The sequence below is a fragment of the Miniopterus schreibersii genome, assembly GCF_964146895.1.
Source record: "Miniopterus schreibersii genome assembly, chromosome: 20".
NCBI lineage: Eukaryota > Metazoa > Chordata > Mammalia > Chiroptera > Miniopteridae > Miniopterus > Miniopterus schreibersii.
This window is the reverse complement of record NC_138122.1, coordinates 13,840,428-13,868,382: the sequence shown is the minus strand read 5'-3', so window position 1 is coordinate 13,868,382 and position 27,955 is coordinate 13,840,428. Positions and strand designations below refer to the sequence as shown.

At 51.2% G+C, this 27,955-nt stretch overlaps 2 protein-coding genes across 9 annotated transcripts in view; one reads left to right on the top strand and one right to left on the bottom strand.

The window, feature by feature from the left end:
* Nucleotides 1-8,073, top strand: part of UPB1 (beta-ureidopropionase 1) — a 30,586-nt gene extending 22,513 nt beyond the window's left edge. Inside the window, exons 7-11 of one of the 3 annotated variants that reach the window (XM_081122851.1) lie at nt 2,069-2,150; nt 3,111-3,153; nt 4,363-4,517; nt 6,160-6,285; nt 7,777-8,073. In XM_081122851.1, the coding sequence (XP_080978977.1) occupies nt 2,069-2,150; nt 3,111-3,153; nt 4,363-4,517; nt 6,160-6,243 (364 nt within the window). In that variant the 3' untranslated portion in view covers nt 6,244-6,285; nt 7,777-8,073. Of the gene's footprint in view, nt 1-2,068; nt 2,151-3,110; nt 3,154-4,362; nt 4,518-6,159; nt 7,089-7,776 lie in introns of those variants that run through there. The other 2 variants (XM_081122852.1, XM_081122850.1) reach the window with 2 other exon arrangements.
* On the bottom strand, nt 7,250-27,927 carry GUCD1 (guanylyl cyclase domain containing 1). Of its 6 annotated transcripts, none has more exons than XR_013997790.1 (7): nt 27,070-27,234; nt 22,074-22,158; nt 21,117-21,282; nt 19,854-19,945; nt 17,809-18,050; nt 16,819-17,097; nt 7,250-9,215 (listed from the first exon to the last, which is right to left on the bottom strand). XR_013997790.1 is itself a non-coding variant. In XM_081122853.1 (6 exons), exons 1-6 carry the CDS (start codon nt 27,110-27,112, stop codon nt 17,006-17,008), a joined length of 720 nt encoding a protein of 239 aa, XP_080978979.1. In that variant the 5' UTR covers nt 27,113-27,234; the 3' UTR covers nt 14,643-17,005. The 6 variants fall into 6 exon arrangements, 3 of the variants coding, with proteins under 3 accessions (XP_080978979.1, XP_080978981.1, XP_080978980.1); XR_013997789.1 differs by lacking the exon at nt 7,250-9,215 and adding an exon at nt 14,655-15,899 and having other exon boundaries at nt 27,070-27,252; XR_013997788.1 differs by lacking the exons at nt 7,250-9,215; nt 27,070-27,234 and adding exons at nt 14,665-15,899; nt 27,704-27,793.
* Nucleotides 27,928-27,955: the final 28 nt, after the last annotated feature.

The window sequence follows — 27,955 nt, the reverse complement described above, 5'->3', positions numbered from 1 at the left end:
CTCTGTTTATAATAAGAGCAAAGCTGGAAGGAAGAGAAACGAAGGGTTAGGAGAGTTTCAGCCCATCTCTTCCGTGGGTTACTGTACAGCCATTGAAACAAGACCTTATGAAGATAGTGCAGTGTCATTACAAAAGCCCATGAGCAAAAAATGATGTATCCAGACTGTGATCAGAACTCTAAATATTTTTGCCAAGGATGGTCATGGAGTGTGGAAAAAAAATTACAACAGACATTTCAGTAGGATGGTGGGATTCTGAGCGATTTTCTTAAAATGATAAAGGATTATTTGTGGAATTGACGGTGACCGTTTTTAAGCACAACGCTGGGCAAATCCCCGCCAGGTGCACACAAGCATTCCCTCCCAGCTTTCAGAGCCATCTGTCCCCATCTCTGACATCTCTCCCGCCCCACACGCTATGGGTTGGCAGGGTGTCCTCACCCATTTTGGGGTCTCACAGTTCTAAGCACACAGTGGGGTTAAAGCGCTTTTTCATAAACTGAGTCAACCTGGCAATCCCATGCAGCCCGAGTGGTCGAAGATATCCCCATGTCTGTGTGTTAATCAGAAAGCCCATCCCCTCGCTGCATTTTGTCTTCCCCCTCTGATTATTTTTAGGGGCTTCTGTAGCCACACTGGGAATATGGCAGATGTCCCCATGTCCCCGTTGGGCTGTGACTCCCGCACGTGCTGGGCTCTCACGAACCTCCAGCTTCCTTTCCCTCACTTGTTTTGAGAGCCTAAGTTTATTGCCAGCTGTGGGTTTGAGTCCTACGCAGCACATCCTCCCTGGAGAATTGCAAGAAAGATGTTTTATGGTACTCGCCCTGCAACTGTCTATTTAATTCCTGAAATGTCATTTATGGGTGTGTTTCTGTAAAAATCCTTTCTTAAAAGTTTTGTCAGCTTGGCTTAGCAGCTGGGGGAAAAAAGCAGCAAAATGAGGCCCCTCAATCAAGCCTGTGATTTTTTTTTTCCAGACTCGTGAATCCTCCTGAGAATTAGGCTTATGACAAGCATCCACCCCCTCCACCTCCTCCCTGGTTTAAACCAGGTGCATGCTGACAGGAAGGAAGATTCCAGGGCATTCTGCTCCCAGTCAGTCCCTTGGTATTTCCAAGGGGGCATTATGCCTGTCAGTCCTCAACCTCAATGATGCTGTTCCTCAGACAAGAGATAACTAGTGACCAGGAGGCCCACTGAATTCCATGGCACATTGTAGTTGGTGGGCTGGAGGACAGGATCTCTAGTTGGGGCCCGGTCTCCTGCCACGATCTCCCCTGTGCAGGTGCTGGCCTTAGGAAAGCCCACAGTTCAGCTGTGCCTGAAGGTTGCCTCCTTCCTGGGCTACTAAGACAACCAGGGAGCCCCTGCTTAGAGACTCAGGATTCAGAAGAGGAAACCAGAAAGGCACCAGAAAATGGGGACCAGCTCAGGGGAGGTGCTACCTGCTACAGAATCTACCCCTTCCCCATTACCTAAATTCCTTCAGGTTTACTGTTGTTGTGGCCTGAAATCTGTCCCTGTGGAGACTGCTTAGCAAGGCAACACAGCAGGGCAGGGTTGGGCAGACAGTTAGAGCCTTCACAGAGCCATGTACAGGGCCCCTAGCTCTCTTCTGACATTTTCCAGGTGAGCTGCCCAGCCTGGAAGGTGGGTTCCTCACCGACCTAGGAGGAGGGAAGGAATGAGAAGTAGCCTTTGTGGAATTCTTGCCACACAGCCCCCTCTAGAAGCTTCACCTGCATGGTCATTTGGTCTTTATATTTCCCTTTGAGGGATTTTCAGAAGGGAAAACTGAGGCTTAGGATGGGGATTTGATCTAGGGCTGCTGCTGCTTGCAGCAGTCCTCTCCAAAACAAAAGGCTCTTTGGGCTTGAGCATGGGACAAACTGAGGACAAGCTGGCCTGCTTGTGAGTTAAGGGTCACCCACAGGCACAACGAGTCCCCCTAGTTGTCCCCACCAAAGGCCGGGAAGGCTAGCAGCCGAGCTGCAGCTCGGAGCCAAGCATCCATCAAGTCTGGCTGGGAGTGGGCAGCCTAGTTCCTCTCATTCTCCTCTCACAGTGAGTCCATGTGGCCCGTCGAGGCCAGGAACGCAGCCATTGCCAATCACTGCTTCACCTGCGCCATCAACCGTGTGGGCAAGGTAAGTCCCCAAGGCTTCAGCTTGGTCAACCAGGTGTGCTGAGGAGGGGACAGAGCAATAAGCTGCTGTGAAACCTGTCTGCCAGAGGAGACCCAGCCTCTTCAGACCAGTGAAGGCCACAGGGAAAGGGGCTGCTGTCTGCTGGCCCTGGGGGGGACATGCCACACCTCTTCTCCCTGTTCCCTCTTCTCCCCTGCCTCGAATCCTAGGGTCCCAGAATGGGGGAAACTGTCTTGGTCTGTTACTTTTAAAGATATCACTATGTCTCTCCTCTATTTTTGTCTGTTTTTGCTTTAGCTAAAAGCATTTTTGAAAGGCTCTCCCTCTATTACTAGTAAGGATCTGGTTTCAGATTTTTCCCATTGGCCCCATGCACTGAATGATTCAGACCAGCAAATACAGTGCATGTATTACATAACAATATTCTTCATTCTTCCTTATCAGGTGTCCAACTCTAATCAGAACTTCCAATCAGTCTAAGGTTTCTGCACTAAATTGGTCTAATTTCTGACAACATAAGGAAACTTGGTGTTTTAATTAGCCTGTGTAACCCCATCACAGTTTGATGTGCGGCCTCCATTAGGCTTTGGGGAAAATACTGAAAACAGTATGTGGACACCCCCTTGCCGCCTTCACAGACCCCAGGATGGGGCTTTATTACTCCAGCAGGCAAACCCCAACCACCTTCACAGCCCTGAGAACTTCCACAGTATCTCCCAGCAGATTGTAATCTCCCCACAGGCGAAATCCCGGACTTTCCTTGTTTGTCAAATTCCCCGCTAGCTGCCTGGCCTGCATTTTTTGCCTAGTGCTGGGGACTCAGCAAGGACATTTAATAAATACTTGTTGATTCCATCTCACTTTTAACTGTTTCTCAACTAACTCCACCGTAGCCTGACTATGATGAATGCGGTGGTAGTGCCACCTATAGGTGTATCTCACCTTGGATTTATTTCACAGGAGTACTTCCCGAATGAGTTTACCTCTGGAGATGGGAAGAAAGGTATGTTCCATGAATTTCCATGGTGGCTGCAGTTGAGGAGTGGGCCTCACTGTCTCCTTCTTGTCTGCCTCCTCGGCTCCCTTGCCCACAGTGTGGGAGCCTGTTTCTGTGCCAGGTATGGGTAGGCAGTCCTGGGCTTGTGACCACCTCATTCCCTGGATGGAGATCAAAGGGGATTGGATTGAACTCCATCGCTCCCTCAGGACTGGTGTGAAGAGGGTCCGAGAAGATGTGGTAGAGTTCTTTGTGAGCTCCCTGAGAGAAGGGATGCTTCATCCACCCTATAGACCCCCTTCCTCCTTTCCTCTGTGCTTGTCCATCCCCACCCTGAGCTGTACAGATGCCCAGATCACTGCCCAGATCCTGGACTGTCTTAGGATCCTAGAATCCACAGCTTGTTTTGATCTGAGGTCAAGTACCACCTTACCTCTGCTAGGAAACCCCCTCGTCCTGCTCCCATCAGTCTGGCCAGGAATGTGGGAGGGAGGGGCTGCTCCCCTCACTGAGGAGGAATCTGTGCGCTAGCCTTGTCCCCTGGGAAGCCAGAGGGGGCTGAGTGGGTTTGTTTCCCAGAAAAGTACTTCCTGAAAGGGTCCCAGATCACCCCACTTGAGGCCCCAGACTTCCAGAGTCTCCAATCCCAATTACCTCCCTGCAGACAGGTGTAGAAGAGGCAGGGAAATGAGGTCCACTGGGCACCTGCTATGTCTTGGCTCCTGCTAGGCCCTGCACTACCCCCACCTGCTCCTTACAGGCCTGCAGGGAGGCTGTTAGCCCCACTTTACTGGGGGCCAAGGAAGGGAGCGAGGGTACAGTTGACAGCTGGCAAGGCAAGTGAAGGCAGAGCCTCCAGCTCACTGTGTGGGGCCACCACAGGAAGTGGGTCACACAGGAAGCCCTACAGAGCTGTATGACTCCCTTGGGCTGTGGATGGCTGATGTTGGGAGCAAAGGGCCAACACCTCTACAGTGGGACCTTTGGAAACGTTCTTGGAGGCAGAGGTGAGGGCTGTGAGGGTGACTTTTGCAGCAACTGGCCGGGCCTTCAGGGCTGAGGAGGGAGGCAGGGCCTCCAGGCCTCAGCATTTGGCAGACGCTGGGGAGGGTGGTGTGGACCCTTTGTCCTGGATGTCCCTCAATGTGCCTGCCCCTCTGCAAAGTCCACTGTATGCCTGCAAAGTGCACGGTGTCTTCCTTTTCTCCTTCAAAGCTCACAAGGACTTCGGCTACTTTTATGGCTCAAGCTACGTGGCAGCCCCAGACAGCAGCCGCACTCCCGGGCTCTCCCGAGACCAGGACGGGTTGCTGGTTGCTGAGCTCAACCTCAACCTCTGCCGGCAGGTGAATGATGTCTGGAACTTCAAGGTGGGTCCCTGAGTCCTTTGCTGTTGCTCTCCTCCTCCACTTGGGTCCCATCCTCATCTCAGGACTGAGAACCACAGCTGCTGGGTTTGCCCGAGGGGACAGCCCGCATGAGGCTCAGCATTGAGCAGAGGGCTGGGTCCCTGCCTCCTTGCAGGTCCCATCCTGCCCAGCCAGGGCTGGTGCACAGGGGAGGAACCACTGGGTAAAATGATGCCCAGGCAGCAGACCTCCATAAATTCTCCTCTCATCTGATTGAGATTCTGGGTGCCTTCAAACAAATTAATCTCAGTTTAATTTGTCCAGAGAATAGAATAGATTAGCTTCTCTGATCCTTTTTTTCCTTTCCAGGCATTTGCACTTATTACAAGATAAATGTGTGTGTCTGGCTCTGCCTGTGGCCAGGCCCCACAGGCCACAGAGGGAAATGGGTCATGCAGATAAATGGGCTCTAGGCCTGGCTTTGCACATCCTTGCTCAGCCAACTTAAGCAAGCCCCTTCTGCTCCCGGGCCTTAGCGCTTCCATTTGTAAAACGAGAGACTTAACTTGAATGTCCCAAGCAGTTTTTGAGACCCAATACCTCTGACACCAGGAATCAATCACGAGAGGACTGTGAGTGCCGATCCTCCTGGAATGGGGCAGTGGCAACCATAGACTCGGACCCCATATAATATGGCATCTCACTATGGACACACACACAGATTGCTGCATTAGTGCCATGCAGTATTTTCACCAACTCAGCACCCATTTATAAGCGAATCATACATGCAAATGAAATGTCACATCGTCACCACTGAAGGACTTTGCCCAGCGTGTCTGGGAGGAACCAAGGCTTTGGATCCAGCCAGACAAGGAGCTCTAGGCCCGGCTCCCTGTTTACCTGAGCATGGATCCCTGGGCATTTTCCTTGAGTCTCAGATCCTCATCATACAAACAAGGCATTGCTCACGGGAAAGTGTCCTGGCCTGTCTCCTCTTCCTGGGAAGTTCAGATTAATGGAGCAATCTATGCAAATTAGAATGTTTTCTCATTAGTAACTTTTTGAAAGCAGAAAACTTCCCAAGCTGTGGTGATGGGCATGAGCTCCTATCGAGGCTTTGGAAGGAAGGAAGGAGGGAGGGAAGGGAGGAAATTCTGGTGTGTGAGCACTCTGGGTAGGCTTTCCAGTTCGCCCCCACCCTCTCCCAGCCTTCATCCGTGTCCTTGATGAGGTGCTATGTGGAGTGGATGGACCTTCAGACCTAGAGCCAGGAGACCATGGTGCAAATCCCAGACGACTCCACTCCTAGCTGGTGATCTGGGCTGTAGGCTGCTCCTATCGGTTCTGCGGAACCACGGGTCGGTCCTTTCTGCCTCAGGGCAGGCCACACCTTCTGGATGAACAGACCACAGAGTTCTTCCAGCAGAAGTCTGGGTGTGTGAGTCATGCTGGCATCCATGATCTGCATCACCGTCCAAGAATCAGTGCTGAGAAGTCACGCTGGTTGTCTCTCTTTGTATTACAGTCTAAAATTGTCCTTCAGACCAGCCTTCCTGACGCATTTCTGTCCCCTGGCTGCCCTCTAGTGGCAGGAGGTGGTGGCAAGTAAATGAGGGCCATTTAGAAACCAGGAACCTCTAAAGTACACCTGTTTTGCTTTCAGATGACAGGCAGATATGACATGTATGCACGGGAGCTTGCGGAAGCTGTCAAACCCAACTACAGCCCCAATATCGTGAAGGAATAGCTGGCCTTCAGCCCCTGCCCACCATGGAGGGCATCTCTGCAGGTGTGACAGGCTTTACACGTCCAAGATCTCCTTAATGATGTCTGATAATGTTGCTGTCCAGGCTGACTTTTAAACTTCCAGATGCTGAGCGTAGAATGAGGAGTGACTGCTTAATGGGTACAAGGTTTCCTCCTGAGGTGATAAAAATGTTTTTGGACTAGATAGAGGTGATGGTTACACAAATTGTGAATGTACTAAATGCCACTGAATTGTATACTTTAAAATGGCGAATTTTATGTTATGTGACTTTTACCTCCATTTAAAAATATCCCAGGCACTGTTTGTGCAGGTTGATTTGAAGTTAGATGAGATGCCCCAGTCCTGAGGTTCCTCACTTTTGCATTTAGACTGTCAGCAACTAAAGGGTAAGCGTGGGAGAGTGTGTGCTAGTGGGAGAGAGTGAGACTGACCCAGAGTTACTGGATGGCCGTGGGCAGGTAGAAGGTCGTTGGATGTGTCAACTGGGTTAGACTGTAGTTTCCAGTTATTTAATCAGACACAATCTGAGTGTTGCTATGAAGGTAATTTGTAGAAGTGATTAAAGTCTATAACCAGTTAACTAAGCAAGTGAGATTATCCTAGATAATCCTGGTGGGCCTGATTCAATCAGTCAAAAGGCCCTAGAAGCAGAGCTGAGGCTTCTCCAACAAGAAAATCCTGCCTGTGGATACCAGCTTCAGCCCATGCCTGAGAGTTCCAGCATTTGCCCTTCCTGGTGGCCTGCTCTACAGATTTCAGACTTGTCTATCCAGTCCTCATAATCATTTAAGTCAATTCCTTGCAATAAATCTCTTAATATATATTCTACTGTTTCTGCTTCTCTGGTTGGACCCTGACTGATACAGATTCGGTATTGGAAGTGGTACCAGAACTAATAAATGAGTTCTGCAAAGCAGCAGGATACAAAGTCAACACACAAAAATCAGTTGCATTTCTATATGCTAACAATAAACAATCCAAAAAGGAAATTAAGAAAACAATTTCATTTACAGTAGCATCAAAGTGAATAAAATACTTAGAAATTAACCAAGGAAGTAAAAGACGTGTACAATGACAACTATAAAACATTTCTGAAAAAAATTAAAGTAAGATATAAATAAATGGAAAGACAACCTGTGTTCATGGATTGGAAGACTTAATATTGCTAAGATGTCAAAATTGCCCTAGCCAGTTTTGATCAGTGGTTAGAGCGTCAGCCTGTAGACTGGAGGGTCCTGGGTTCGATTCCAGCCAAGGGAATATACCTTGGTTGCAGCTCCCCACCCACCCCCACAGTTGGCGCAAGACAGGGAGGCGGCCAATCAGTGTGTCTCTCTCACAATGATGTTTCTCTCTCTTTCTCTCCCACTCTTTCTGAAAAGCAATGGAAAAAATAGCCTTGGCTATAGATAAAGAAATTAATTAATACTTTTAAAAATATGTCCATATTGCCCTAAGCAATTTACAGATTCAATGCAATCCCTATCATAATCCCTATGATGTTTTTTACAGAAATAGAAAAATCCATCGTACAATTCATATGGCATCTCAAGGGATCCCAAATAGCAAAAACGATGTTGAACAAGAATGAAGTTGGGGGCCCAGCTGGCATGGCTCAGCAGTTGAGCATCAACTTAGGATCCAGGAGATTGAGGTTCAATTCCTGGTCAGGGCACATGCCTGGGTTGCAGACTTGGCCCCTAGTGTGGGGTGTGCAGAAGGCAGCCAATCAATGACTCTCTCATCATTGATGTTTCTATCTTTCTCTTCCTCTCCCTTCCTCACTCTGCAATCAATAAAGGTATATTTAAAAAAAAAAAAAAATGAAGTTGGGGGACTCATACCTCCTTATTTCAAAACTTAATACAAAGCTATGGTGATAAAAACTGTGGTACTGGCATATAGACAGACACACATATACCAACGGGATGGAATAGAGATGCCATTCAATAGGGAAAGGACAGTCTTTTCAGCAGTGGTGCTGGGAAAGCTGGATATCGATGTACAAAAGAATGAAGTTGGACCCTTACCTTACTTCATATACAGATATTAGCCTAAAATGGATCAATGGCCCTAACATAAGAGCTAAAACTATAAAACTCTTAGAGGAAAAATATAGTGGGAAATCTTCATGACAATGGGTTTGGCAGTGATTTCTTGGATATGATACCAAAAGCACCAGCCACAAAAGAAAAAATAGGTGAGTTAGACTTCATCAAAATTTAAAACTTTTGTGCATCAAAGCATACTATCAACAGAGTAAAAGGAAAACCAACAGGATGGAAGAAAATAAAACTCCTAAAATCCAATAACTAAAAAACAACCTATTAAAAAATGGGTAAAGGACTTAAGTAGATATTTCTCCAAATATATAAATATATATAAATGACCAATAGCACATGGAAAGATGCTTAACATCACTAATCATTAGAGAAATGCAAATTAAAACTACAATGAGATGCCATCTCACACTCATTAGGATGGCTATTATTTTAAAAATCGTTTTTATACTATTTTTACCAGCTGTGTGTTTGACATGTAGATGGGCTTTTATTTATTTCATTATCCCCTACATTAGACATTGTTACTCACTCATTCACTTATTCATTCATCCATTCATTGCTATTACAAATGATGCTGGGATAAACATTTTAATGGCTAAATTGTCTTATTTTTGTTGTTTTCTTTAGGACAGGTTTCAAGAAGTGGTATTCACTGTTAAAAAACATGAACATTTATTAAGAACTGGGGAGAGTCTGCGATCCTATCCTATTTGCAAGCAGACAAGTTAGCCAACCTCAGTTTTATGAATGCTGACGGGGGAAAAGACGATCCTGGGTCAGAGATAGGATAGTTTATTACAGTAGTAGCAGCAACCAGAGTACCAGCATTTTCTTGCAGCAATTCCCAAGCCACAATTTCCATAGGGCGAAGCAAAGAAGGCCAAGTGACTCCCGTACGCGCAGTGGATCGCATTAAGAGGAAGAGAAAAAGAGAGAAAGCTTAGAGAATTTGAATCTTTTATACTGGACAGTTAGTATGCCTGCCTTTTGCTCTAAAGGTAGACACTATCTCTAACCACCAGGGTTGCAAGAACAACCTGCTCCAGAGGGAGACCTATCTCTGTCTTCCAAGTCAGCTCCATACACATCTTGAAAAGATAGTCCAGAACAAAGACATTTATAGTTTTAGCTCACAAGTCATCCAGAAATTTGATAAATGTAAGAGACCCACAACAATAACTTCCAACAATACCCACCCCTCATTTCTGCACCATCTTGGCTTCTGGCAACTTTCCCATGAGTATACCACTCCACCAGTCACTGTGATTAATCTGACCAGCAGAGCCTGGACCAAATCAGTTCAGTTTGCCTCACGGCATTTAATTAATTCCATCCACAGCACTTCAAAGAGCAGAATGAGCCCAACCTGCAGTATTAACCTCAATCCTGCCCCTCAGGATTTTCGACCCAACAGGCTGGACAAATCCCATTAAACCATCAAGGTCTATCTTTCTCAAATATTGACCTTTCCACTTGGCCTAGGTCATTAATCCAGGAACAAAAGCATATATTAGAATTGTCCATCTCTACTTTGGCCCACAAGGAGGAAGTCTAGGTCAATCTATCATCTTTACCAACCCTGGCAGTGAGTTGACACTGGCCTGAATGCCTTCCAGGGCCAAGGTGGTACCATTGATCACTTCAACTAAAGTCAGGGATAAATGGCACATCACCTTTTCTAATCAGATGACTACCATCTCAGGGATAACTGCCCAAAGAGTGCACATAAATAACAAGTCATTATGGGTCCAGGAAGCTCCCTTAAGTTTAGTCTCATTTTAGTGAGATCTCCACAGTTGTCTATGGGCTACCTAATCTATTGGTGGTGTTTACTTACCAGACGTGGGGAATACACTGGCCAGCGAAATTATTTGTTCTGGCCCTGCCAAGGCAACCACAGGCAGGACTCAAAATTCAATAAATCTAGGAGCTTTTTTCATAGCTAATTTTTAAGTTGATAATTTTGTATGGCCCACGAATGATGTTATAAATATCCAAATGGCCCTGGCCCGTTTGACTCAGTGGTTGGAGCATCAGCCCTCAGATGAAGGGTCTCGGGTTCAATTCTGGTCAAGGGCACATACCTCAGTTGCAGGCTCAATCCCTGCCCTGACTGGGGTGTATGCCAGAAGCAACCATTCAATGTGTCTCTCTCACATTGATATTTCTCTCTCTTTCTCTCCCTCCCTTCCACTCTCTCTGAAAAAAGCAATGGAAAAATATCCTCGGGTGAGGATTTTTTAAAATTAAGTAAATAATAAATATCCAAATGGCCCTTGGCAGAAAAAAGGTTCCCCACCTCTGACACTTGAAGGTCTCTCATGACCAGCACGTAGATACAAGACACTGTTTTGGGAGAGGTTAATGCCTGGCTTTCACACAAGTATAGTTATCAGGGGAAATGTAGTACCCCTAGAAAGAAAGTGTTTACCAGTGTTGGGGTACCCCAAGTGGGACCTACATCAATTGGAGCACAGTTTGATAGTACCTCCAGCGTGGCCTCCTGGCCAGCTGGTAGGTGTTTGAGTTCCATTTGGTTTGAATAATTGAATCTAATTCTTGTATTTGGAAGGACTGCCCAAGGGCAGTCAGTCCAGTCTAACCTGTTGGCCCATACCACCAGCTGGGTGGCATTCATCTTCCCCACAGGTGACTGAGTAAAGTCTCTAAGAATGGGGGTTGAGAAGACATCTGGTGGGATGGCAGGTGTTTTTCCTAGAAGGCATAGGAGCCAGGGATATCCCCTGCATTCTGATAGACTTCAGGTAAGATTAATAGGAACAGTGATCACATTATGGTCAAAGCCATCTGGTCAGGAAGAAGGCAAATCCTGAAATCGGTTACATTTAAAGTGCTTCTAAAAGTTTGGGAGAGTTGCACCAGGGCATTTTTGTTCCTAAGAAAGGTTCCAGGGGAAATTATGAAACAAGATGATTAATGATGAATGTTCTTCCCTCCCTATCTCCTGGGATCAAAGGTGTTTCATACCTAAGGTGCCAAAGTTGCTGCTCCCTCTCCAAAATTGGCATAAATTCCAGTAGCTAAAACGTCAACTTTTTTATTTTTCCTGTTATCCCTTTCTCAAACCCAAACCTTTTTTTTTTTTTTTGGGAAGTGTCAGTTACAAGGGGAACAAGGGAATTTTTATAAAATGCACTGGGACCCATTATGTCCCCCACTTTGTCCCACCCAATGTACTCTCACTCAAGTGGTAATTGTCTTTATCATCTAAGACCGTGTCAGTCCAACACGAGAATTCAAGTGCCTGAACGAGAATCAAGTTTGAATTTCTAAGCCCTCTTTTGGCTGGGCTGTGGTCACCTAAAAGATACGCTAATCAGGCTGGCCTGGAGTTGCTCTTAGGGAAGAGAAAGCAGCAACATGCCCAGGAATAGTCAAGTCTGAATCCCCAAATTTCAAAATAGGTCCTTATGACCTTCTTACCACTTTCATCCAGATGAACCTAGGAAATGACCTTTCTAGAGACAGCTGCACTCAGTGACCAAACTACAAAAGTGCGTGGACCAGGACGGGGAGGGAGGGAGGTAGTCAGTAGCCTTTTGGGGTTGATTTTTGAGGAGGCCTTCCTGCTGAGACATTTCAGACACCTGTGGACGGCAGGGGCCGTGGAGGATACATTAAATACCTTGACTGCCCGCCGATTATCAAGGAGCTTTTGTGATCAAAGGTGCCCCCTCATCAGACAGCAAATGGCCCAGAAAGCCAAAGACAACACACAGATTAGTGTCAAGGGCCACAATGATGTGCCTCGAGTTGGCTGATTGGACTGGAATAGCAACTCCATAACCTGAAAATGTGTCAACAGTGGTGAAGCACTGCCCATAGCCCCAAGCGGGTGTCAGAAATATGATGGAATTAATTTGCCATGAGCAGGTGGGCATGTGCCCTGTGCAAGGTGACTCCTTCTCTGCAAAAGGCCAGCCCTTGGCAGGAACCGCAAGTCTGGCATGCGGCAGTGGCTTCTGCATCAGGAACAGTTTCTCCTTTGTGCTCGGTCCACAATGGGGATGTGTCCCCAGGCCCAGCACAATAATCCAGGTAGCAATCTGGGTGGGGCAGGTGGGGCAGTCAACAGCTTTATTCTACTTGGGCCCATTGGAGAAGTCTCTTAAGGGCACCTAACATGAGTCAATCAGACAGGTCAATCACAGCCGCAATATATTTCCATAGCCCATAGCCCCAAAGAGGGATGTCTTTCATCGCTGCTTTGAGATTTTCTAAAGGGCAAACCAAACAACTTAGGCCATTGGCAACAGCCCAGAGTCAGTGAAAACATTCCAAGGTTTACCAAGTAGGGTACTGGCCCCGGGCAGAGAGGCTGGTCTTGAGCTCCGCCTACTGAGTAGAGAGACTCACATCCAGTTTCAGTTCTGGGCAGTGCTGCTGAGGGAGAACCACACAGCTGCCCAGGGAATCCCATGAGCTTTCCACTTAGTTGTTGGCCCACTGGTGAAACAGGCCCAGGTATTTCGGGGAAGTTGGGGTCACTGTTGAGCCAGTGGTTTTGCTTTGGTGGAGTTGGAACGTTTCCCCAAAAGGATTAGCTGCCGTTTTTTGTTTTTTGTTTTCATGTAAAGCTAAGGTGTTGCCTGAGCTGGGCCAGCTGTTCTCCAATGTACCATTTTCATTGCACAAGCAAGGCTTTCACAGGTTAGGTGTTCAGTTTCAACAAGAGCCCATTATTAAGCTTTTCAAAAGGGGTGTACCTGGTGACTGTCAGGGGGACAGTACACCCAAAACTCCAAGGGGCGCCTCAGGGTGCAATCTGCTTCCCTTTGCCAGAGGCTCCAATTAGCACAGTCATCAGTCACAGAGACATATATGGCTTAAAAGGGTCACTGGATTATGGGTCCCCAAAGGTAAAGAGTGGGTCACAGCTTGCTGGGCAGCGTCCAATGCAGTCTGTTGGTTTGGGTCCTGTTCAAAGGGTCTGCAGGTTATAAAAGGACCAAGTAGGATGCCCAAGTGAGGCTATACTGTCTCCAATACCCAAAGATTACAAGAGGGTGCCAGGCCTCCTTTTTGGGGAGTGGTGGATGGATAAAGAGGAAGTAGCAGATTTCCTTGACTGCTGGAGAGATTACACATTATGAATCTGGCCACATAGTCCCAAGTCCCTGAATTTGGTCAGGGTTTATCAGTCACCCTGCTACTAGAGGGGTGAAACACCATCAGGATCTCTGAGGCTGAGGCTTTTGACCTGCCACCAACATGACATCATCTATGTAGTGAAAGTTTTGGACATTGGAGGGTAAAAGGGCACATGCTAAATCCTAATCTACCCATTGGTGGCAAATGGCAGGGGAGTTTATCCCACTAGCACTAAGAGATGATGTGTATGTAGGTCTTCCTGATCTCTGGCACTTAAGAGCCGGAAGGACAAGTATCAATTTCTATGACACTTTCAGATGTAGACGCAACAATACATTGAATGGGACCAAAGGGCCCCGGGTACTTAGCCTTTTCTCTCCCGCTGGGAAACTTGCCCAAACCCCATCAGTTGAATTTTGAACACCACCACCCCCACCCCCACCCCCACCCCACCCCCCCCACCCCCCACCCCCCGCTCCCTGGAATGCACAGGATTGAGATGTGGGAACGCATATCCAGCAGAGCCATAAAAGTCTGAGTCCCTCTCATCCCTACCGTTCCCCCATAATACTCAGGTGAATATGGCATTTGGTTCCCCTTGATCTCTGGCCTCATTTTCCCTTCAAGCAGCTGAGGCTGGGGTGGAGAGGGAGTGAGGGATCAGGGCTTGTGGAAGGAGAAAGTGGCTCCCTGCTGATTAAACATCCCTTCAGTTTTGGTGGTGTGGCAGCCCTTCCTAAATTTTCAGCCCAGCCCCAGCCCTGGGGCAGGTCTGAAGATGCCAGATAATACCAGATTTCCAAACACTTCCATTTTTAGAAGTAGAATTCTTATCAAATGAAAGACTAGAAGGACTCATCGGTTAACAAATGAGGGGAGCTGCTGCTTGAGGCAGGAATATATGCAGGGCTAGTCCCTCCTACTCCCTCCTGGGGGCCCTACTGCCCTTCACTTGACATTCCCCACCCTGCCCTCCTCCAGTCCAAGGCTTTACATCCTCCGTGCCCTCTTCAAGAATCTCAGGCTGAGATCTGCAGCCCTTCCACCTCCAGCATTGCCTGCCTAGGCCTTCCACAAGCATCAGGGGGATGCAGGCCCAAAAAGCAAAAAACTGGATCCGTTCCCAGCTAAAACCCGGTACGGCAAATTAAGGACTTGGGCTCCCATGTGATTGTGCTGAGGAGACAAGAATTCACGAAGGTGGGCCAGGGGCTTCCATCATTTTGCAGTGAGAATAACGTTTATTGAGAATGGCTCATTACAAACAAAATATATTTACGTATAAAATCTCTGCAATGCAAAAGATCCCTTTGTCCCCGTGTGGCTGGAGTGAACAAAGCCAACTGTCCACTGTGGATTTGGGGGCTGTGCTGGACCCCCAGCTTGTGGAAAGGGGGTCGTGGGTGCCATGTGTGTAGGCAGAAGTTCCTGATGAGGCTTTTTCTCCAGCCCCATTTCCATGATTTCTCATTGCACAATAGAGCATGATTTGCATCCTGCCTCCGTGACCCTCCCCAGTAAGACGTCACCATCCCAGGGCAGGCAGCTTTCTTGTCAATCTTCCAGACAGGTGACTTCTAACATGGCTAGCCCTGAGAAGCCATCCTCCAAGCCCAGGGACTGAGCGTTTTTTTAAATGTCGCATGATAGACTGAGGAGCTGTGACCACTCTCCTGGAGGCTGCTTTCCATGACAGCCCCACAGGCATGTGCACCGTGCCTCACTCACACTCAGCCATTCTGAAAGCTTCACTTCCTGTTTTCCTTGATACATCTATCTTCACCACAATTTTACTCAGACCCCTCCTGAGGACACCCAAAGCCCACAGCTGTCACATGTGGTACTCCTGGGCATGGAGCCAGAGCTCCCCGGGATCCTGGACCACGCAGCATTAAGGCAACAGAGATGAGACAAGTCTGAAGACAACACTAGTCTTACACTCAGGGTGGCTGCCCAGCTACAGCGCCTCTCTCTCTGCCAAGGCTATGGCTGGTATTGAGCAATACCGCTGGGTGAGGTCTGAGAGCCCTGATATGCAGAGCCCACCTCTGCCCCTAAGAGCAGCCTTAGTGGGGAGGGGACAGCTGGTGGGTGGGGACAGATGCTGAGCATGGTTTGCAGTTCAGGGGAAGGGCAGCAGCTGCCATTGCATCATGCCTTGGGCACTGGAAGACAAAGACGCAGGGGTGCAGGAGTAGTGGGGCTGTTGGGGCACCCCTGCCGCTTTGCCAGAGGCAGCTCATGAAGGGTGAGTGCATGTTCCCAGCCCCTTTGGGAATGATTCACTTCCCTTATTTTTTAGGTGCAGACCTGGGTTCAAGACCCAGCTCTACCAGTCAGTCTCCTGGGCAAACTCTCCCCAGATTGGGCCAGATTCTGTCTGCAAGGTGAAGGGCTCTGGCACTCAGCTCGCCAGCTGGGAGTCGTCTTCTCTGTGAGAACCTGAACTGGCTCATCTGCCTAGTGAAGAGAGGTGTCAGTGGTTCCAAAGTACCTGCAATCTCACTATTATTATCTTGAGGGTGATTCTCACCCCCAAAAGTGAAAATTTAAATTTCAAATAAACCACCCCTGCCCCTAAAAAAAGAAAAGAAAAGAAGGCAATAGTTCTAGTCCATGCTCCATGCTGTGCTGTGTGACCCCGGGCAGACACCACCTTCTCTATCAAGACAGAAGAGACCCAATATTCTGTGTAAAAGGTCGTGGCATGAACACCGGGTGGGTGGGAGGCCACAGCCTGCCCCCCCAACCATTGCTTGAGGAGCACAAGCCCTAGTGCCCCAGCACCCAGTCCTGTAAGACTTAGGGTGACCTGTACTCAGAGGATGGCCCCACTGTTGGGACTTAGGCTAGTGTTAGCAGGCCTCCTGGTTGAGGGGGAGGATCTTTGGGGCCCAGGCAGCTGTCCCTGGCCCTCTGGGTCAGGCTTTCCTGAGTACACTTGGCACTGTGGGCCAATAAGAACCAGGGTCCTGTCTAAACCCTATAGAGCTGCAGTACCTGGAGTGCTGCAGGGGCCTCAAAATCCTTTCTGCCTAAGGTCCAGCCCTCCCCAGGGGCCACAGGCCTTGCAACCAGCCATGGGAACTTGAGGGCTCTGCAGCACTCCTAGGGAGAAAGGTGAGGAGAGCTCCCAGCAAGGCTAAACACACAGATGCTGTCCTGACGGGCAACATCTCTCTACAGGACTCAGTCCCCAGGTCTGTGGGGAGACGACCTCAGGCCTCTCCCCTGGCCCTGGGTCTGGCTTGTGGGCAATAAGGGCACCCTCAGGGCTGGATATCCCCTGGGCACAGTTGGGGGAAGCTCTGCTTGGAAGATCTGGGGATGTCTCCAGCAACCAGCAGGTGTAGGGGGTACGTGGCATGATGACACTCACCACTGGTGGATGAATCAGGTGTGCTGCAGCCTCCCAGAGTTCCCTGGGGTTTTGTCACATGGCCTGAGGCTGAAGCTCTGCATCCGAGCCCAAGCAGCCCTGCGCCTGGGCCAGGGCCTCCTGAGTGGGCCCAGCTAGGGCCAGGCAGGGTGGGGTCTGAGGGCCTGGGCACACCAAGCTCCTGCTGTCAGCTATCCAAGTAGACAAAGAGGATATCCTCGTCTGTGCCGTAGCTGGTCCTGGCCTCCTCAAAGTTACTGATGCTGGTGCTGCACATTCCTGCTGGGGGCAGGAGAGGCAGAGCAGGGTCAGTGGGTGGGGGGACATCTGCCTCACTGGCACCCAGGGAAGCTAGGGAAAGTCTGAAATGTAACACCTACCTAGTCACCCCTTGCCACACAAGTCTTCCACCCCAGAAGCCCTCCTTGCCTACTGTGGCCTTCGTGAGCTTCTTCCTGACCTCTCCCCAGTTTAGCAGATGAAGAAAGCGAGGCCCAGAGAGGGGAAGAAACATGCCCAAGGCCACATGGGGTAAGTCTCTGAGTTAGGGCAATGCTTCCTTGTCCAAAGGGCAGTGGGGAGCCCTGGATGGGTCTACTGGGGTTGGCAGACTTTCTGAGTGTGCTGACCATCCTGTGGGGGCTGAAGTTGGAGGGGGGGAAGGAAATTGCAGTCTATACAGCATGAGACAGTACAGCAGGGTTCTGGGCAGTAGTGTGGTGCTGGCAGTGTGGGAGGGACAGATGGCCAGGCCTGGTGATGACCGGAGTGCGGAGGAGGTCAGCACAGCCCCAGGTTTGTGGCTGGTTTGCTGCATGGCCAGAGGGATGGCACAGATGACAGGGGCCCAGAAGTAACAGGGGCTTTGAGGAGAAGGCGGTGATGGAGGTCTTGGCCCCACCAAGTTAAATGGAAAGGAGTTGGAGGGTCCAGGTATATGGGACCGTGAGTGCAGAGGCCCTGCCCACTGTCCCCACCCACCACACTCACGGTCGGCATAGGCTGGATTGTTGTAGAAGATGGAGCCAGTGGCCCGGTTGTAACCACGCAACACGATGAAGTGGCCCTGGTAGTCGGGGGTGCGGCAGAAGCAGCGGTGGCCACGGGGGGCAAAGCAGCAGTACTTGGCGGGGCTGGAGCAGAGGTCGCAGTGCAGCACCCCCGAGTTCACCAATACAATGGCCACGTTGCCCTGTGCCAGGTGTGCCTGGATGTCCTGCACGCTGACCGTGCTGTGGGTGGAAGAAGCGTCAGCCAGTGCCACTGGGCCCCATTCCCCATCTCTCAAGTGGACCCCTGTTTGGACCCCCGTTTTGCCCTGTGTCACACAGCTTGGGGGCACAGCTCATTTCCCCTCTGCTCTGAGCCTTACAAGTGGGAATGTCCTGCTCTGTTACTGTGGCCCAGGCTCAGTCCAAAGGCAAGCACAGGACCAGTGGAGGGGCTCTGAGTGTGCCCGAGAACAAGCTGGCCCATCAGGCCTTCGGGGGTGGCAGGTCAGGTCCAAATGAACCCGTCAAGGGCTAGTGGATCCATACATGGGACCCCACCTCCTGGACTGGTAAGTGAATTATCTGAGTCAAATGCCTCCATTGGCCCTTTACCCTAAATCATATGTGCTTTAGGCTAGAAACTGTCAATCCAACTTAATTCCCCAATCTTGACCAAGCATGGCTTTGCCAATTTCAAAACCAAATAGTTCTCTGAAAGGGCTACTTTTCTTTTTTTCCTAAGGCTCCTTGTGGCAGAAGTGGCTGTCCAGGAAGGGCTGGTCAGCAGCACTTCCAGGGGAACCCCCAGGCCAGCAGGGCCAGCTGCCCCATGTGGTACCCCCCCAAAAGGCAGCAGGGGATGCAGGAATGCAGAAGGAGAGAAAAGGGCTGGGTGTGGGTCCCCTAGGCCAGGGGCTCCACCATCTTCACTGGCTCTCCTTCCTTACGAGGAATGGTGGACTGGCTCAACTCCAGCCCATGGCCAAGTCACATGGCAGTTTGTTTTGTTGCCTAAGCCCAGGGAAGCATGTCATTTTACCATTTGGTCTTTGAAACCTGGCTGAATTCCCAATGGTATGTATAAGAGTGGGATTTTGGCTACAGGAAAAAAGCAGCAGCTAGGCTGGAAGGAAACGCAGTGGGGTGCATGGGATAACTGTGTGTCAAAGTGTCACGTTTGGATCACAGCCTGGCCAAGTTGCTGGGGGGACTGTGGGCAGCTCATACTATTTCCCTATCCTCAGTTTCCTCATCTAAGGAATGTGAACAGCACCAACTTCCCACTCAGCAAGACAGCATGTGTCAAGTGCCACTAAGTAAACATTTGCTGCTTTTCCTTCCAACATGTGCTCATGTAGTCTAATGATGCATGGAGACTTTTCCCATTCCAAATCACCTATAATGAAAACAGAAATCTGGAAAGAACAGGGAGACTGAGAAGAGTGGCTTAGGAGAGGCCGGCTGGGACCTGAGCCATAAGCCTGAGCGCAGTGCCCACAGTGAGCCTGGGGAAGAAAGTCACTCGCATCTGGGCAAGTTACTCCCAGGGTCTACCTAAATCCTGCCCCCACATGTAGATAAGAAGGGGAGACCTATGTAAGGTCACAGAGATCATGGGAAGATCAGGGAGCCAGGCCTCCCTACACAGCCTACACAGTGGGCTGTCCCAGTTACCCTCCATCACCATGCCAGGATGTTCCTCAGGCCATCACCCCTTCAATCAGGTTACTGTCCCATGCCACCATTCTGTGAGTAGCCCAAGAACTGACTAGAGTCTGTCTTGCTCACCTTTACCTCCAGCCCCTGCTCAGGATCCACCCCAGACCAGAAGTTTGTGTATAGTAGACGAGGTAGCCTCACAGGTCCTCTTTTTATCCCCCAAGGCTCAGGGGTATAAATCAGTGCCCACAGCCACCCATGCAGGAAAACCCAGTTCTGTCTGACTCCCGAGATCCCAGCCTTTCTCATACCCCATCCTGAGGCCTCTCCCATTGCAAGTCTTTGGGTGAGCAGGTACACAAGATAGGGTGGGGGGAGGCTCACCATTTCTCCACCAGCACCTTGCAGGCCTTGGCTTGTGCGAATAGGTGGTTCACCCGAGTCTCCTCTGTGTCAAAGTGCTTCCTGTAGAAGGACTGAAGAGAAAATGACAGACTGGAGGGGCTGCCCACCCTGGCTGCCCTCAATGCATTTGGACAAAGAACACATTATGGAGTCAGAGATGGCAGGATAGTGGAAGAGCCCGACCTGCAGGGGGAGGTGGTGCATGCAGCATGAGGGCAGAAAGCTGTCTGTCCTAAGGTGACAGGGGGCTTGCCAGAGTGCACAGGACCACAGAGAGGCATGAAGAAGATGCTCAGGAGATGAGTGGGCTCCCAGAGGAAGGTCAGTCACCCCTGAGCTTGTGCTTCTGATGGGCATGAGCAGGAGTCTGAGTAAATGAGCAAGAGTGAATGCTCACCCACACACGGCTTAGCCAAGAGAGGTCCACGGAACTTACTTTGTTTGGTACAAAGATTAAGGGGGCCAGAGCCCCCATGGAGGAGGCAGAAGTAACCCTGTTTTGGGGCTCCTTTTTCTGCCTTTCAGCCATGGTGACTAAATGAGATGCAAGAGCCTTCTTCCCCTGGCCCAGAAGGTTCAGGGGAGAGTTAGGTTAACTGGCCCTGGCCACCCTGCAACAACCCTCTTGCCAAAGAGGCCAGCAACAACTCTGCTCTGCCAAGTTTTAGAGCTTGGGCTGAGATCTGCCCCAGAGGCAGGAAACATTGGCTCTAGCTGTACAGGAAGAGAAAACACACTAGTGTATAGTGCAGCTTATGTTGGCATTCTTTTTCAAAAAAAAACAAAACAAAGATGATATTTTGGTTTTTATTCCAGATACCAATTACCCAGCGTGGAACTGGCTATTCCCGTGAGAAAGAAGAAAGTGGGCAAATGATGGCTGGACGAAGTCAGAGTGGTGTGCTCTGAGGCCCTGGGCCCTCCCTTGTGCTGAGGGATAGTAGGGAAGGATGCAGGGAGGTGGCCGGAGACACTCCTATGCACATCTTCAAGTGCTGTTGAAGGCAAGTGTCAGGGGTCTCTGGGCAGGCGTGCTGGGAGGACTGCAGCTTGCTGCTCAGATCCTTTGCGTAGGTGGGCCTCAAGGTCACCTGTACTGATTGGCTCCAAGTCCTGCCCATAGCACTTCTGTCCCTGCTCCCTGGTCTCTGCCCACCTGTGCGCATACTCAGGTGTCCAGGCCTTGACTGCACACTCTTCCAACTACTGAGCCTAGTGAAGGTTTGGTGGCTGGCAACTCACCTGGTTTTTGTAGCCCTTGTCAACACCCAGGGTCTGGGTACAAAAGCGGTGCCTCACACCAAAGTGGCGCATCAGGTAGGCCAGATCAATGGTCCAGATGCTCCTGGTCAGCCGCAGCTCCTGCAGGGCACTCTCAAACTCACCGTCGTCCAGCTGGCCCAGGTACCTGTGGGCAGACAGGCCACTGAGGTCAGCTTGCCCTCAAAGGGAAGCTAATTTGGGTCACGCTCCACCTGTGGGCCCATTAGCCACTGTCAGAGCTCCCACTCCCCAGAAGTCTCCATCCTTTGTCATGAAACCTTATGTCCTGCCCACACACTGCTGGGGCACAACCTGAAGCTGCCTGGGCGCCATGCTGTCCCTGGAGTCAAGGACCTTGATTCTGCTTCTCACATCTCTCATGGATTGTGTGACTTTGGGCAAGTCACCACCCTCTCTGACCTCACTAGCTCCATCTCTAAGATGAGGTGCTTGGATCATATCAGTGTTTTCTAAGTTTTAGTCAGAGAATTCTTTTGTTGAACCCTATCGTGCCTGGAATTCCTGGATGTAAAATGGGTAAGGGAAAAGCTGCTCTGGGGTTCCAGGCAGCCGCCTGAAACTCCTCCTACAAGGTGATAAGGTGATGGCAGTGGTCCCTCCAGGCCCTGATAGTCAAAGTTCCAATGATGTTCATACAGCCTCAACTCAGTGGTTAGCCCCCAGTGGCCCAGCCTCCCAGGAGCCTGAGTCTGGAAAGGTGGAAGTCCCTGTGTCCCAGTAATGGGGTCACTCTCTGGGCCAGGCCTAGGCACTGAGGACTTCTGCAAATGGCACTGAGCCTTGATGGAAGCTGGGCCTCCCACAAGGCCCGACCAAAGATGGCCACATGGATGATGAATCCCACCCAGATCCCTCCCTGTGTCTCCCCCAAGAGCATGTGGTGTGGATGGCGAGGGCCTCGACCTGCCCACTCACCGCAGCACCATCCTGGAGCAGGCCAGGCCGCAGTCCCAGTGGTAGAGCTGCTGGATGATGGGCACGGGAAGCTGCACAAAGTCCCCTGCATGGAAGCACAGGGAGGTAACAGAGCCTCGGCACAGCGCCTGCCACTGCCCCCCCACTGGAACCACTGTCACTGGCTCCCGCCCAGGTCCTGCAGGGGCTATTCAGGGGCTGGCCCGCAGCCTTTTAGGCCTCCCAATCCATTATCCTTACAATAGCAGTGATCTCCCCAAACACCAGTCAGAGCAGGTTAGCCCCACACAGACTCCGCCGGTGGGCTGGTTTCCACATCGCCGAGGACACTGCCTCGTGGCTGCTGCCCCAGCACCCTCCGCCTCCTCACCTCCACTTGTCCTCACCAGGTCACCCTCCAAGCAGAACCTTCACCTGCCACGTGACTCCTTGTGCCCCAAGCCTTTGCACACCTGCTCCCTCTGCCTGCACTCTCCCGGCCTTCCAGGTACCTGAGCTAACGCCCACCTTTAACTTCTTTTTTAATCCTCACCCAGGGACGTGTTTGCTTGTTTTTATTTTAGAGAGAGAAAGAAACATTGAGAAACATCGATCCATTGCTTCCCATACATGCCCTAACTGGGGATCGAACCCGTGACCTAGGTATGTGCCCTGACCAGAAATCGAACCTGCAACCTTTTGGGGTATGGGACAAAGCTCCAACCAGTTGACCCACCTGGCCAGAGCTAACTCCTACCTTTGAATGTCACTTCTTCATGACATTACCTCTCTGCCTAGACCTCCATGATGTGCACCTACAGCCCCACAGACCTCCCTCTGAGCCCTTTTTGCTGGGAGCTCAGAGAAGGCAATGACACGGCCGGCACATGAAAGGCACTGAGCAGATATTCATGTCTGAATTCACGTGGCCCCTGGAGGTTTGTCTGACTTCAAAGCCCCCAGGGCCACCAAGGTGTGAAGATCATGGTTAAGAGAAGGGGACTATCATGTAAAATCTGTGCATGTGGAATGCTACCCTGGGCGATCTCTCAGTATGTCCTTGCCAAGCGTGCGGCAGGGCAGAAAGGGCCCAACCTAGGTGTTCTAGCCCTGACTCAGCCACTGGCTGGCTATGGGCTGAGCAACTGACTTCCTCTTGCTGGACTGAGTCTGGCCACCTCTAAAGTGGGGGACTTTGATCTGACTCAATCAACAAGTATTTCCCAAGGGCCTAGCAAGTGTCTGGCATGTTTACTAGAGATACAGCAGTTAGTGACAAGTCCCTGTCCCAGTAGACAGCAAAAACAAGCAAGAGTAAGAGAAAAACACGGGGCTAGGCTAGGGAAAATGGTGAGGGTATGCCCTGGAGGGCAGAGAGATAGGAAGCACAAGGCAGAGAGGGAACAGAATGTGTTGAGGCCCTGAGGTGGGGGCGAGCTGGCACCAGTCTATGGAACACTCCCATTCTGGCATTCCATGAATCTGGACAAAGTTCAGAGTCTAAAGAACCAGGAGATACTTCCCTTCAGTAGTCACCACCACTCTGCTCATTCATGACACCTGTTCAGCACATGAAAGCTCAGCCCACATTGTTTCCTCACCTCAGGGGTCTCTCCTAAACTCAAGACCAACCTGTGCAGAGCTGCCCCAGGAGCCTGTCTGCCATGCTAGCCCTGGCTCCCATGGCATGCACCAATCAGGAGGGCTATTCATTAGCCCTGGAGTACCTCCTTCTGACCTGCCAGTTTTATCTGGGCAGTCCCTTGCCTGGAGTGGGTGCCAAGCTCCTACTCTATGGTTAAATGCTCCCCAGCACAGATGCTATCACTCCTGGGGCCTTCCCTGAGGCCAGGCTGGCCACGCCCTATCCTTTATCTATACTCCCACCAGGCCCCAGTTCACACTGTGCCTCACAGAGGGGAACCTTGCATGGTGCTTGTCTGTGCCCTTCTGGGCTGTGGTACATTCCCAGGAGGCAGGGACATGTGACTGCTCCTTTGCTGCATTGTACTGGTCTCTCTCCCCCCACCCCTCCCTTCCAAGGGTGTGCAGCAGTGTGGAAGGCAGAATGGCTTGAGAAAATGCAGGCCACCTGCTGGCTGAGTCACCCGAGAGGCACCAGACCTCTCTGTGCCTGCTTCCTCCCCTATGAAATGGACCAACACAGGTGCCAGCCTGCAAAGTGCAGTGAGCACTCAGGGCAAGAATGTATATAAAGCCCTTTTCAGGTGCTGATGTGAACTCTGCTGGTTGGGACCTGGCACACTGAACTCAGGGAGAGCTGAGGCTTTGTTCCCTCCTTCCCCTAACCCCAAGTACCTTTGGCCCTCATTCAAGGCCTTCACACGTTCGCCTTCTCCTACTGCCATCGATTCAGTCCTGAGGGCTTAGTCCTGCCTGTCCTCTGCCCTAAATTCCACCCCATAGCTCCTTTCCCATCTTTATATACAAAAGCCAATGGGATCCCATCCATAGCTTCCCATTGCTCTTCTCACCCCTTACCATGGCCTCTAGGGCCTTGCCCAGCCTGAGCCCCACCAGCCTCACCTTGGCCCTTACCCCTTACTCACCCCATTCCTGTTTCCTTGGAAACCCATCAGGCTTCATTTCACCCCAGGACCTTTGCATAAGTAGCTCTTTGTCTTGAACTCTCTTTCCCTTGCTGTTCTTAAGACTGCCCCTTACTGTCATTCAGGTCCCAGTTCAAAGTCTCCTCTGAGAGGCTTTTTCGGACTATGCCTTTGGGGGAAGGGAGCCCTCCTTCACAGCATCCTGGTTCCATTCACAGTACTTAGCAAAAGTAACAAAATAATAATAATAAAGCTACTCTGTCTCCACTAGACTATAAGCTTCCTGAGGGAGAGAATTTGCTAATCTTTTTCACTGTTATTCCCAGTGCCTAGTGTTTGATACTTAGTAGTAACTCAATAAACATTTGTTGGAAGAAATGAATTTATTAAGCACCCACTGTGTGTGCTAGGCTCTGGGACTAAACCTAGTGACTAAGACCCAAGCCCTGTCCTCCAAGGATTCATATTCTAAAATAATTCCCAGCCCTGGGCTGAGTGGAGGGAGAGCTCTATACAGGGTGTTGCCCCCTCATGGTGGTGTGCCTCCTTTGTCAAGAACCCCTCACTGTGACCATAAACTGCCTTTTTGTTTTATTTTTACAAAGGTGTTTACTTCCCAGACTTTGCTCCTGTACAGGGTGTACCAAAAGAATGTATACACATTTTACAGCTGATAGCTCAATTGATGTTTCTTTCTTTTCAGACTTAACCCATTGGAATTGCAATTATTCAAAGTGTGTATACATTTTCTTGGGACATCCTGTATATCCCTTAGTCTGGAATGCTGTCTCCAATCTCTAAATGTCCAAATGCTCCGGTCCCTTTCCCTCTCCAAGCTCCTCAATATGAATTATTTGAGGTTGTGTCTGCCTTCTCCACTAGACAGATGAAGAATTCCTCACTGGCAGGTGGGGGCAAGGTGGCATTTACTTCCTCCTAGCCCTCAGCCCAGAGCAGGCACTCAGACATGCTTGGTGAATGAAAGGTGTTTTTCTCCAAAGGCCTTAGCCCTTGAGATGCCCCGGGCCTACCTGTCACTGCAATGCCCAGCACCCCCACCCCCAGGCTTCCAGACTATAGCCCTTGTGCAGACTATAGCTGACTAGCTGGGCCACCTTAGGCTGGGCTTTGGGTCTGTGCTTTCCCCTATACCCAGCTGTAAATATGGAACAGGACAGCTGCTCTGAACTCTGCTGTCCCTCCTCTTCTTACCCTGATCTTTGGAGCCCCTTGATCCCAAAGCCCCCAAAAGCTACATGTCCCCACATGGCTGTCCACAGCCTTGCCACTAGCAAGTCTGCCCATAGGGACCCAGAGATACTCCTGTGGGGAATGATAAGGGTAGGCGAGGCCTTCCAAGCCCAAGGCTGCTGCTAAATGTTGATGCCTGGAGCAGAAAGACTGTCCCATCTTAGAGCTAGGGTCTGCCTAGAAGGCCGTTGGCTGGCTTCAGTTGCCAGCTGTCACCAAGGAAGGAAGGCAGCTCACTGGCCCTGAATACTTAATGCCTTTCGGCCTCAGTCAGCTCATCTGTAAAAGTGAAAATAACAATGGTAACCTCCGTCATGGGGTGGCTATGAGGATTAATGAGGCACTGAATGTAAACAACTTAGTACAGCGCCTGCTCAGGGAAAGCTCCCTATGACAGTGAGCCATTACTCCCCTGAGGCTCAGGAAAGGCAAGTGCCTGGTCCAAGATCACAGAGCTGGAGGAGTCCAGGAGGCAAATCCCAGGATAGCATCAGACCCTCCTCCTTGCTGCAAACACCAGAGGCGACTCCTTGGGTGTCCCACTGATGCCTTAGTGTCAGGGTACCATGTTGCTCTTGACCTCTCCCTTGGGCTGGCACCTCACTTCAGAGCTTTCTAGTACTAGCACTGAGCGCGAATCACTACTTCTCCCCTTGCCCCCTTAGAGAAGCAAACTGAGAACCATGACGCTGAATGTCAGTCTTGGTTTCCGTACCAAAGGAACTCAGGCCACCTTGAGGCAGAAGGAACCAGAGAGGGCGAAGAACTGTACAAGACGAAACAGTCCGGGAGGCCAGAGGACGGGCCCTGCCGCGGCTCTGCGCTCTCAGCAGCTCCTCCTAGGCCTCAGTTCCCCCAGGGGTCAGGACCGCCCCCGGCGGCTCCAGTAGGACTTTTTGCTTCTGGGGAAGGGAGGTGGCGCCCCTGCCTCACAGCCCGGGACCCTCACACCCTGACGGCTACCAGAGCTGGCTGCGGTCGCAGCCCTGGGAGTATTAGGAACACCCAACCGACCGAGGCGGGGGACGAGGGGGCCAAGGCGACTGCGTCCACCTCGCCGCGTTTCGCTCGGAGCACTAGAGCTCCTCCGGAGGCGACGGTCGGCCCAAGGTCGCGCGGCCAGACCCTGCCCCGCGCTAGGGCAGGGTTCCCCACGTTCCCCGGGGTGAGGACTGGGCCTTCAGGGAGGCACTAACCGGGCTCCAGCGGCGGCCCCGCTGCCTCCACCTCCGTCCTCATGACCCGGGTGGCGCGGGGCGCCCATGGCCCCGGCCTGGCGCCGGCTGCAGCTTCGGCTGGGGCGGGAGCGGGGCCGGTGTATGTCGCGTTCCTCCGCCGCCACCTCCACCGCCGCCGCGGTGAGGAGAAGGGGAGGCGGCGGCAGGACCGCCCAAACCCCGCCCCTTCCAGGCCTGGGCTCCGGGGCCCCGCCCCTCCCCGAAGCCCCGCCCCTCCCTGCACCGCCCTTTCCCTTCTCCGGACTCCAACTCCTAGAGGCCCCCATCGTCCAGGACTACGCCCGCCCGGACCGTTCGCCGTCTAGGCTGCTGTTGAGCCCACCCCTCTCCCAGTCCTCCCGCGGACGCGCGGGCCCTTCTCCACCTCCGCTCCCCGGAAGCCCCTCCCCGAAGCCCAGACGATCCGAGAGCATCGACTCCCCTGAGGCTCTCAGCTTCAGGTCCAAGGCTTGGTCGGGCTCCAGTCACCGCCGGGCTCCAGAAGACCTAACCCCACTCCGAATCCCTTCAGGGAAGACCCCCAACCCCTAATCTATACCTTTTTCCCTATCCGTACGGTGAAATACCTCGCCTCGCTCAAGGCGCCCCTTACCTGGCTGTGCCTGGTTCCAAAGGTTAAATCGTGAGGGGAGATCCTAGCCTTCGGCCTCACCGCCTGCAGCCCCAATCCAAGGGGCCAGGCCCTTGATCCAGCCCGCCCCTGGTGTGGGGTGCTTGGAAACGCGATCCCCACTCTCCCCTTGCCGGCCTGAGGGTCGCTATTTCTGGCGGCACCTGGGCCCTGTCATCAGCCGTCTATTCCGGGACCGGAACGATAGTCTCAGAGCTCACGTTTCCCAGCCGG

What these genes read in the sequence shown, in the direction of transcription:
- GUCD1 (XM_081122853.1), bottom strand. Translation starts at nt 27,112, where the DNA reads ATGAGGACGGAGGTGGAGGCAGCGGGGCCGCCGCTGGAGCCCG. An exon ending in GGGGCCGCCGCTGGAGCCCG is followed by an intron (nt 22,159 to 27,069) that starts GTTAGTGCCTCC and finishes GCTTCCATGCAG; the next exon opens with GGGACTTTGTGCAGCTTCCC. An exon ending in TGCTCCAGGATGGTGCTGCG is followed by an intron (nt 21,283 to 22,073) that starts GTGAGTGGGCAG and finishes GTCTGCCCACAG; the next exon opens with GTACCTGGGCCAGCTGGACG.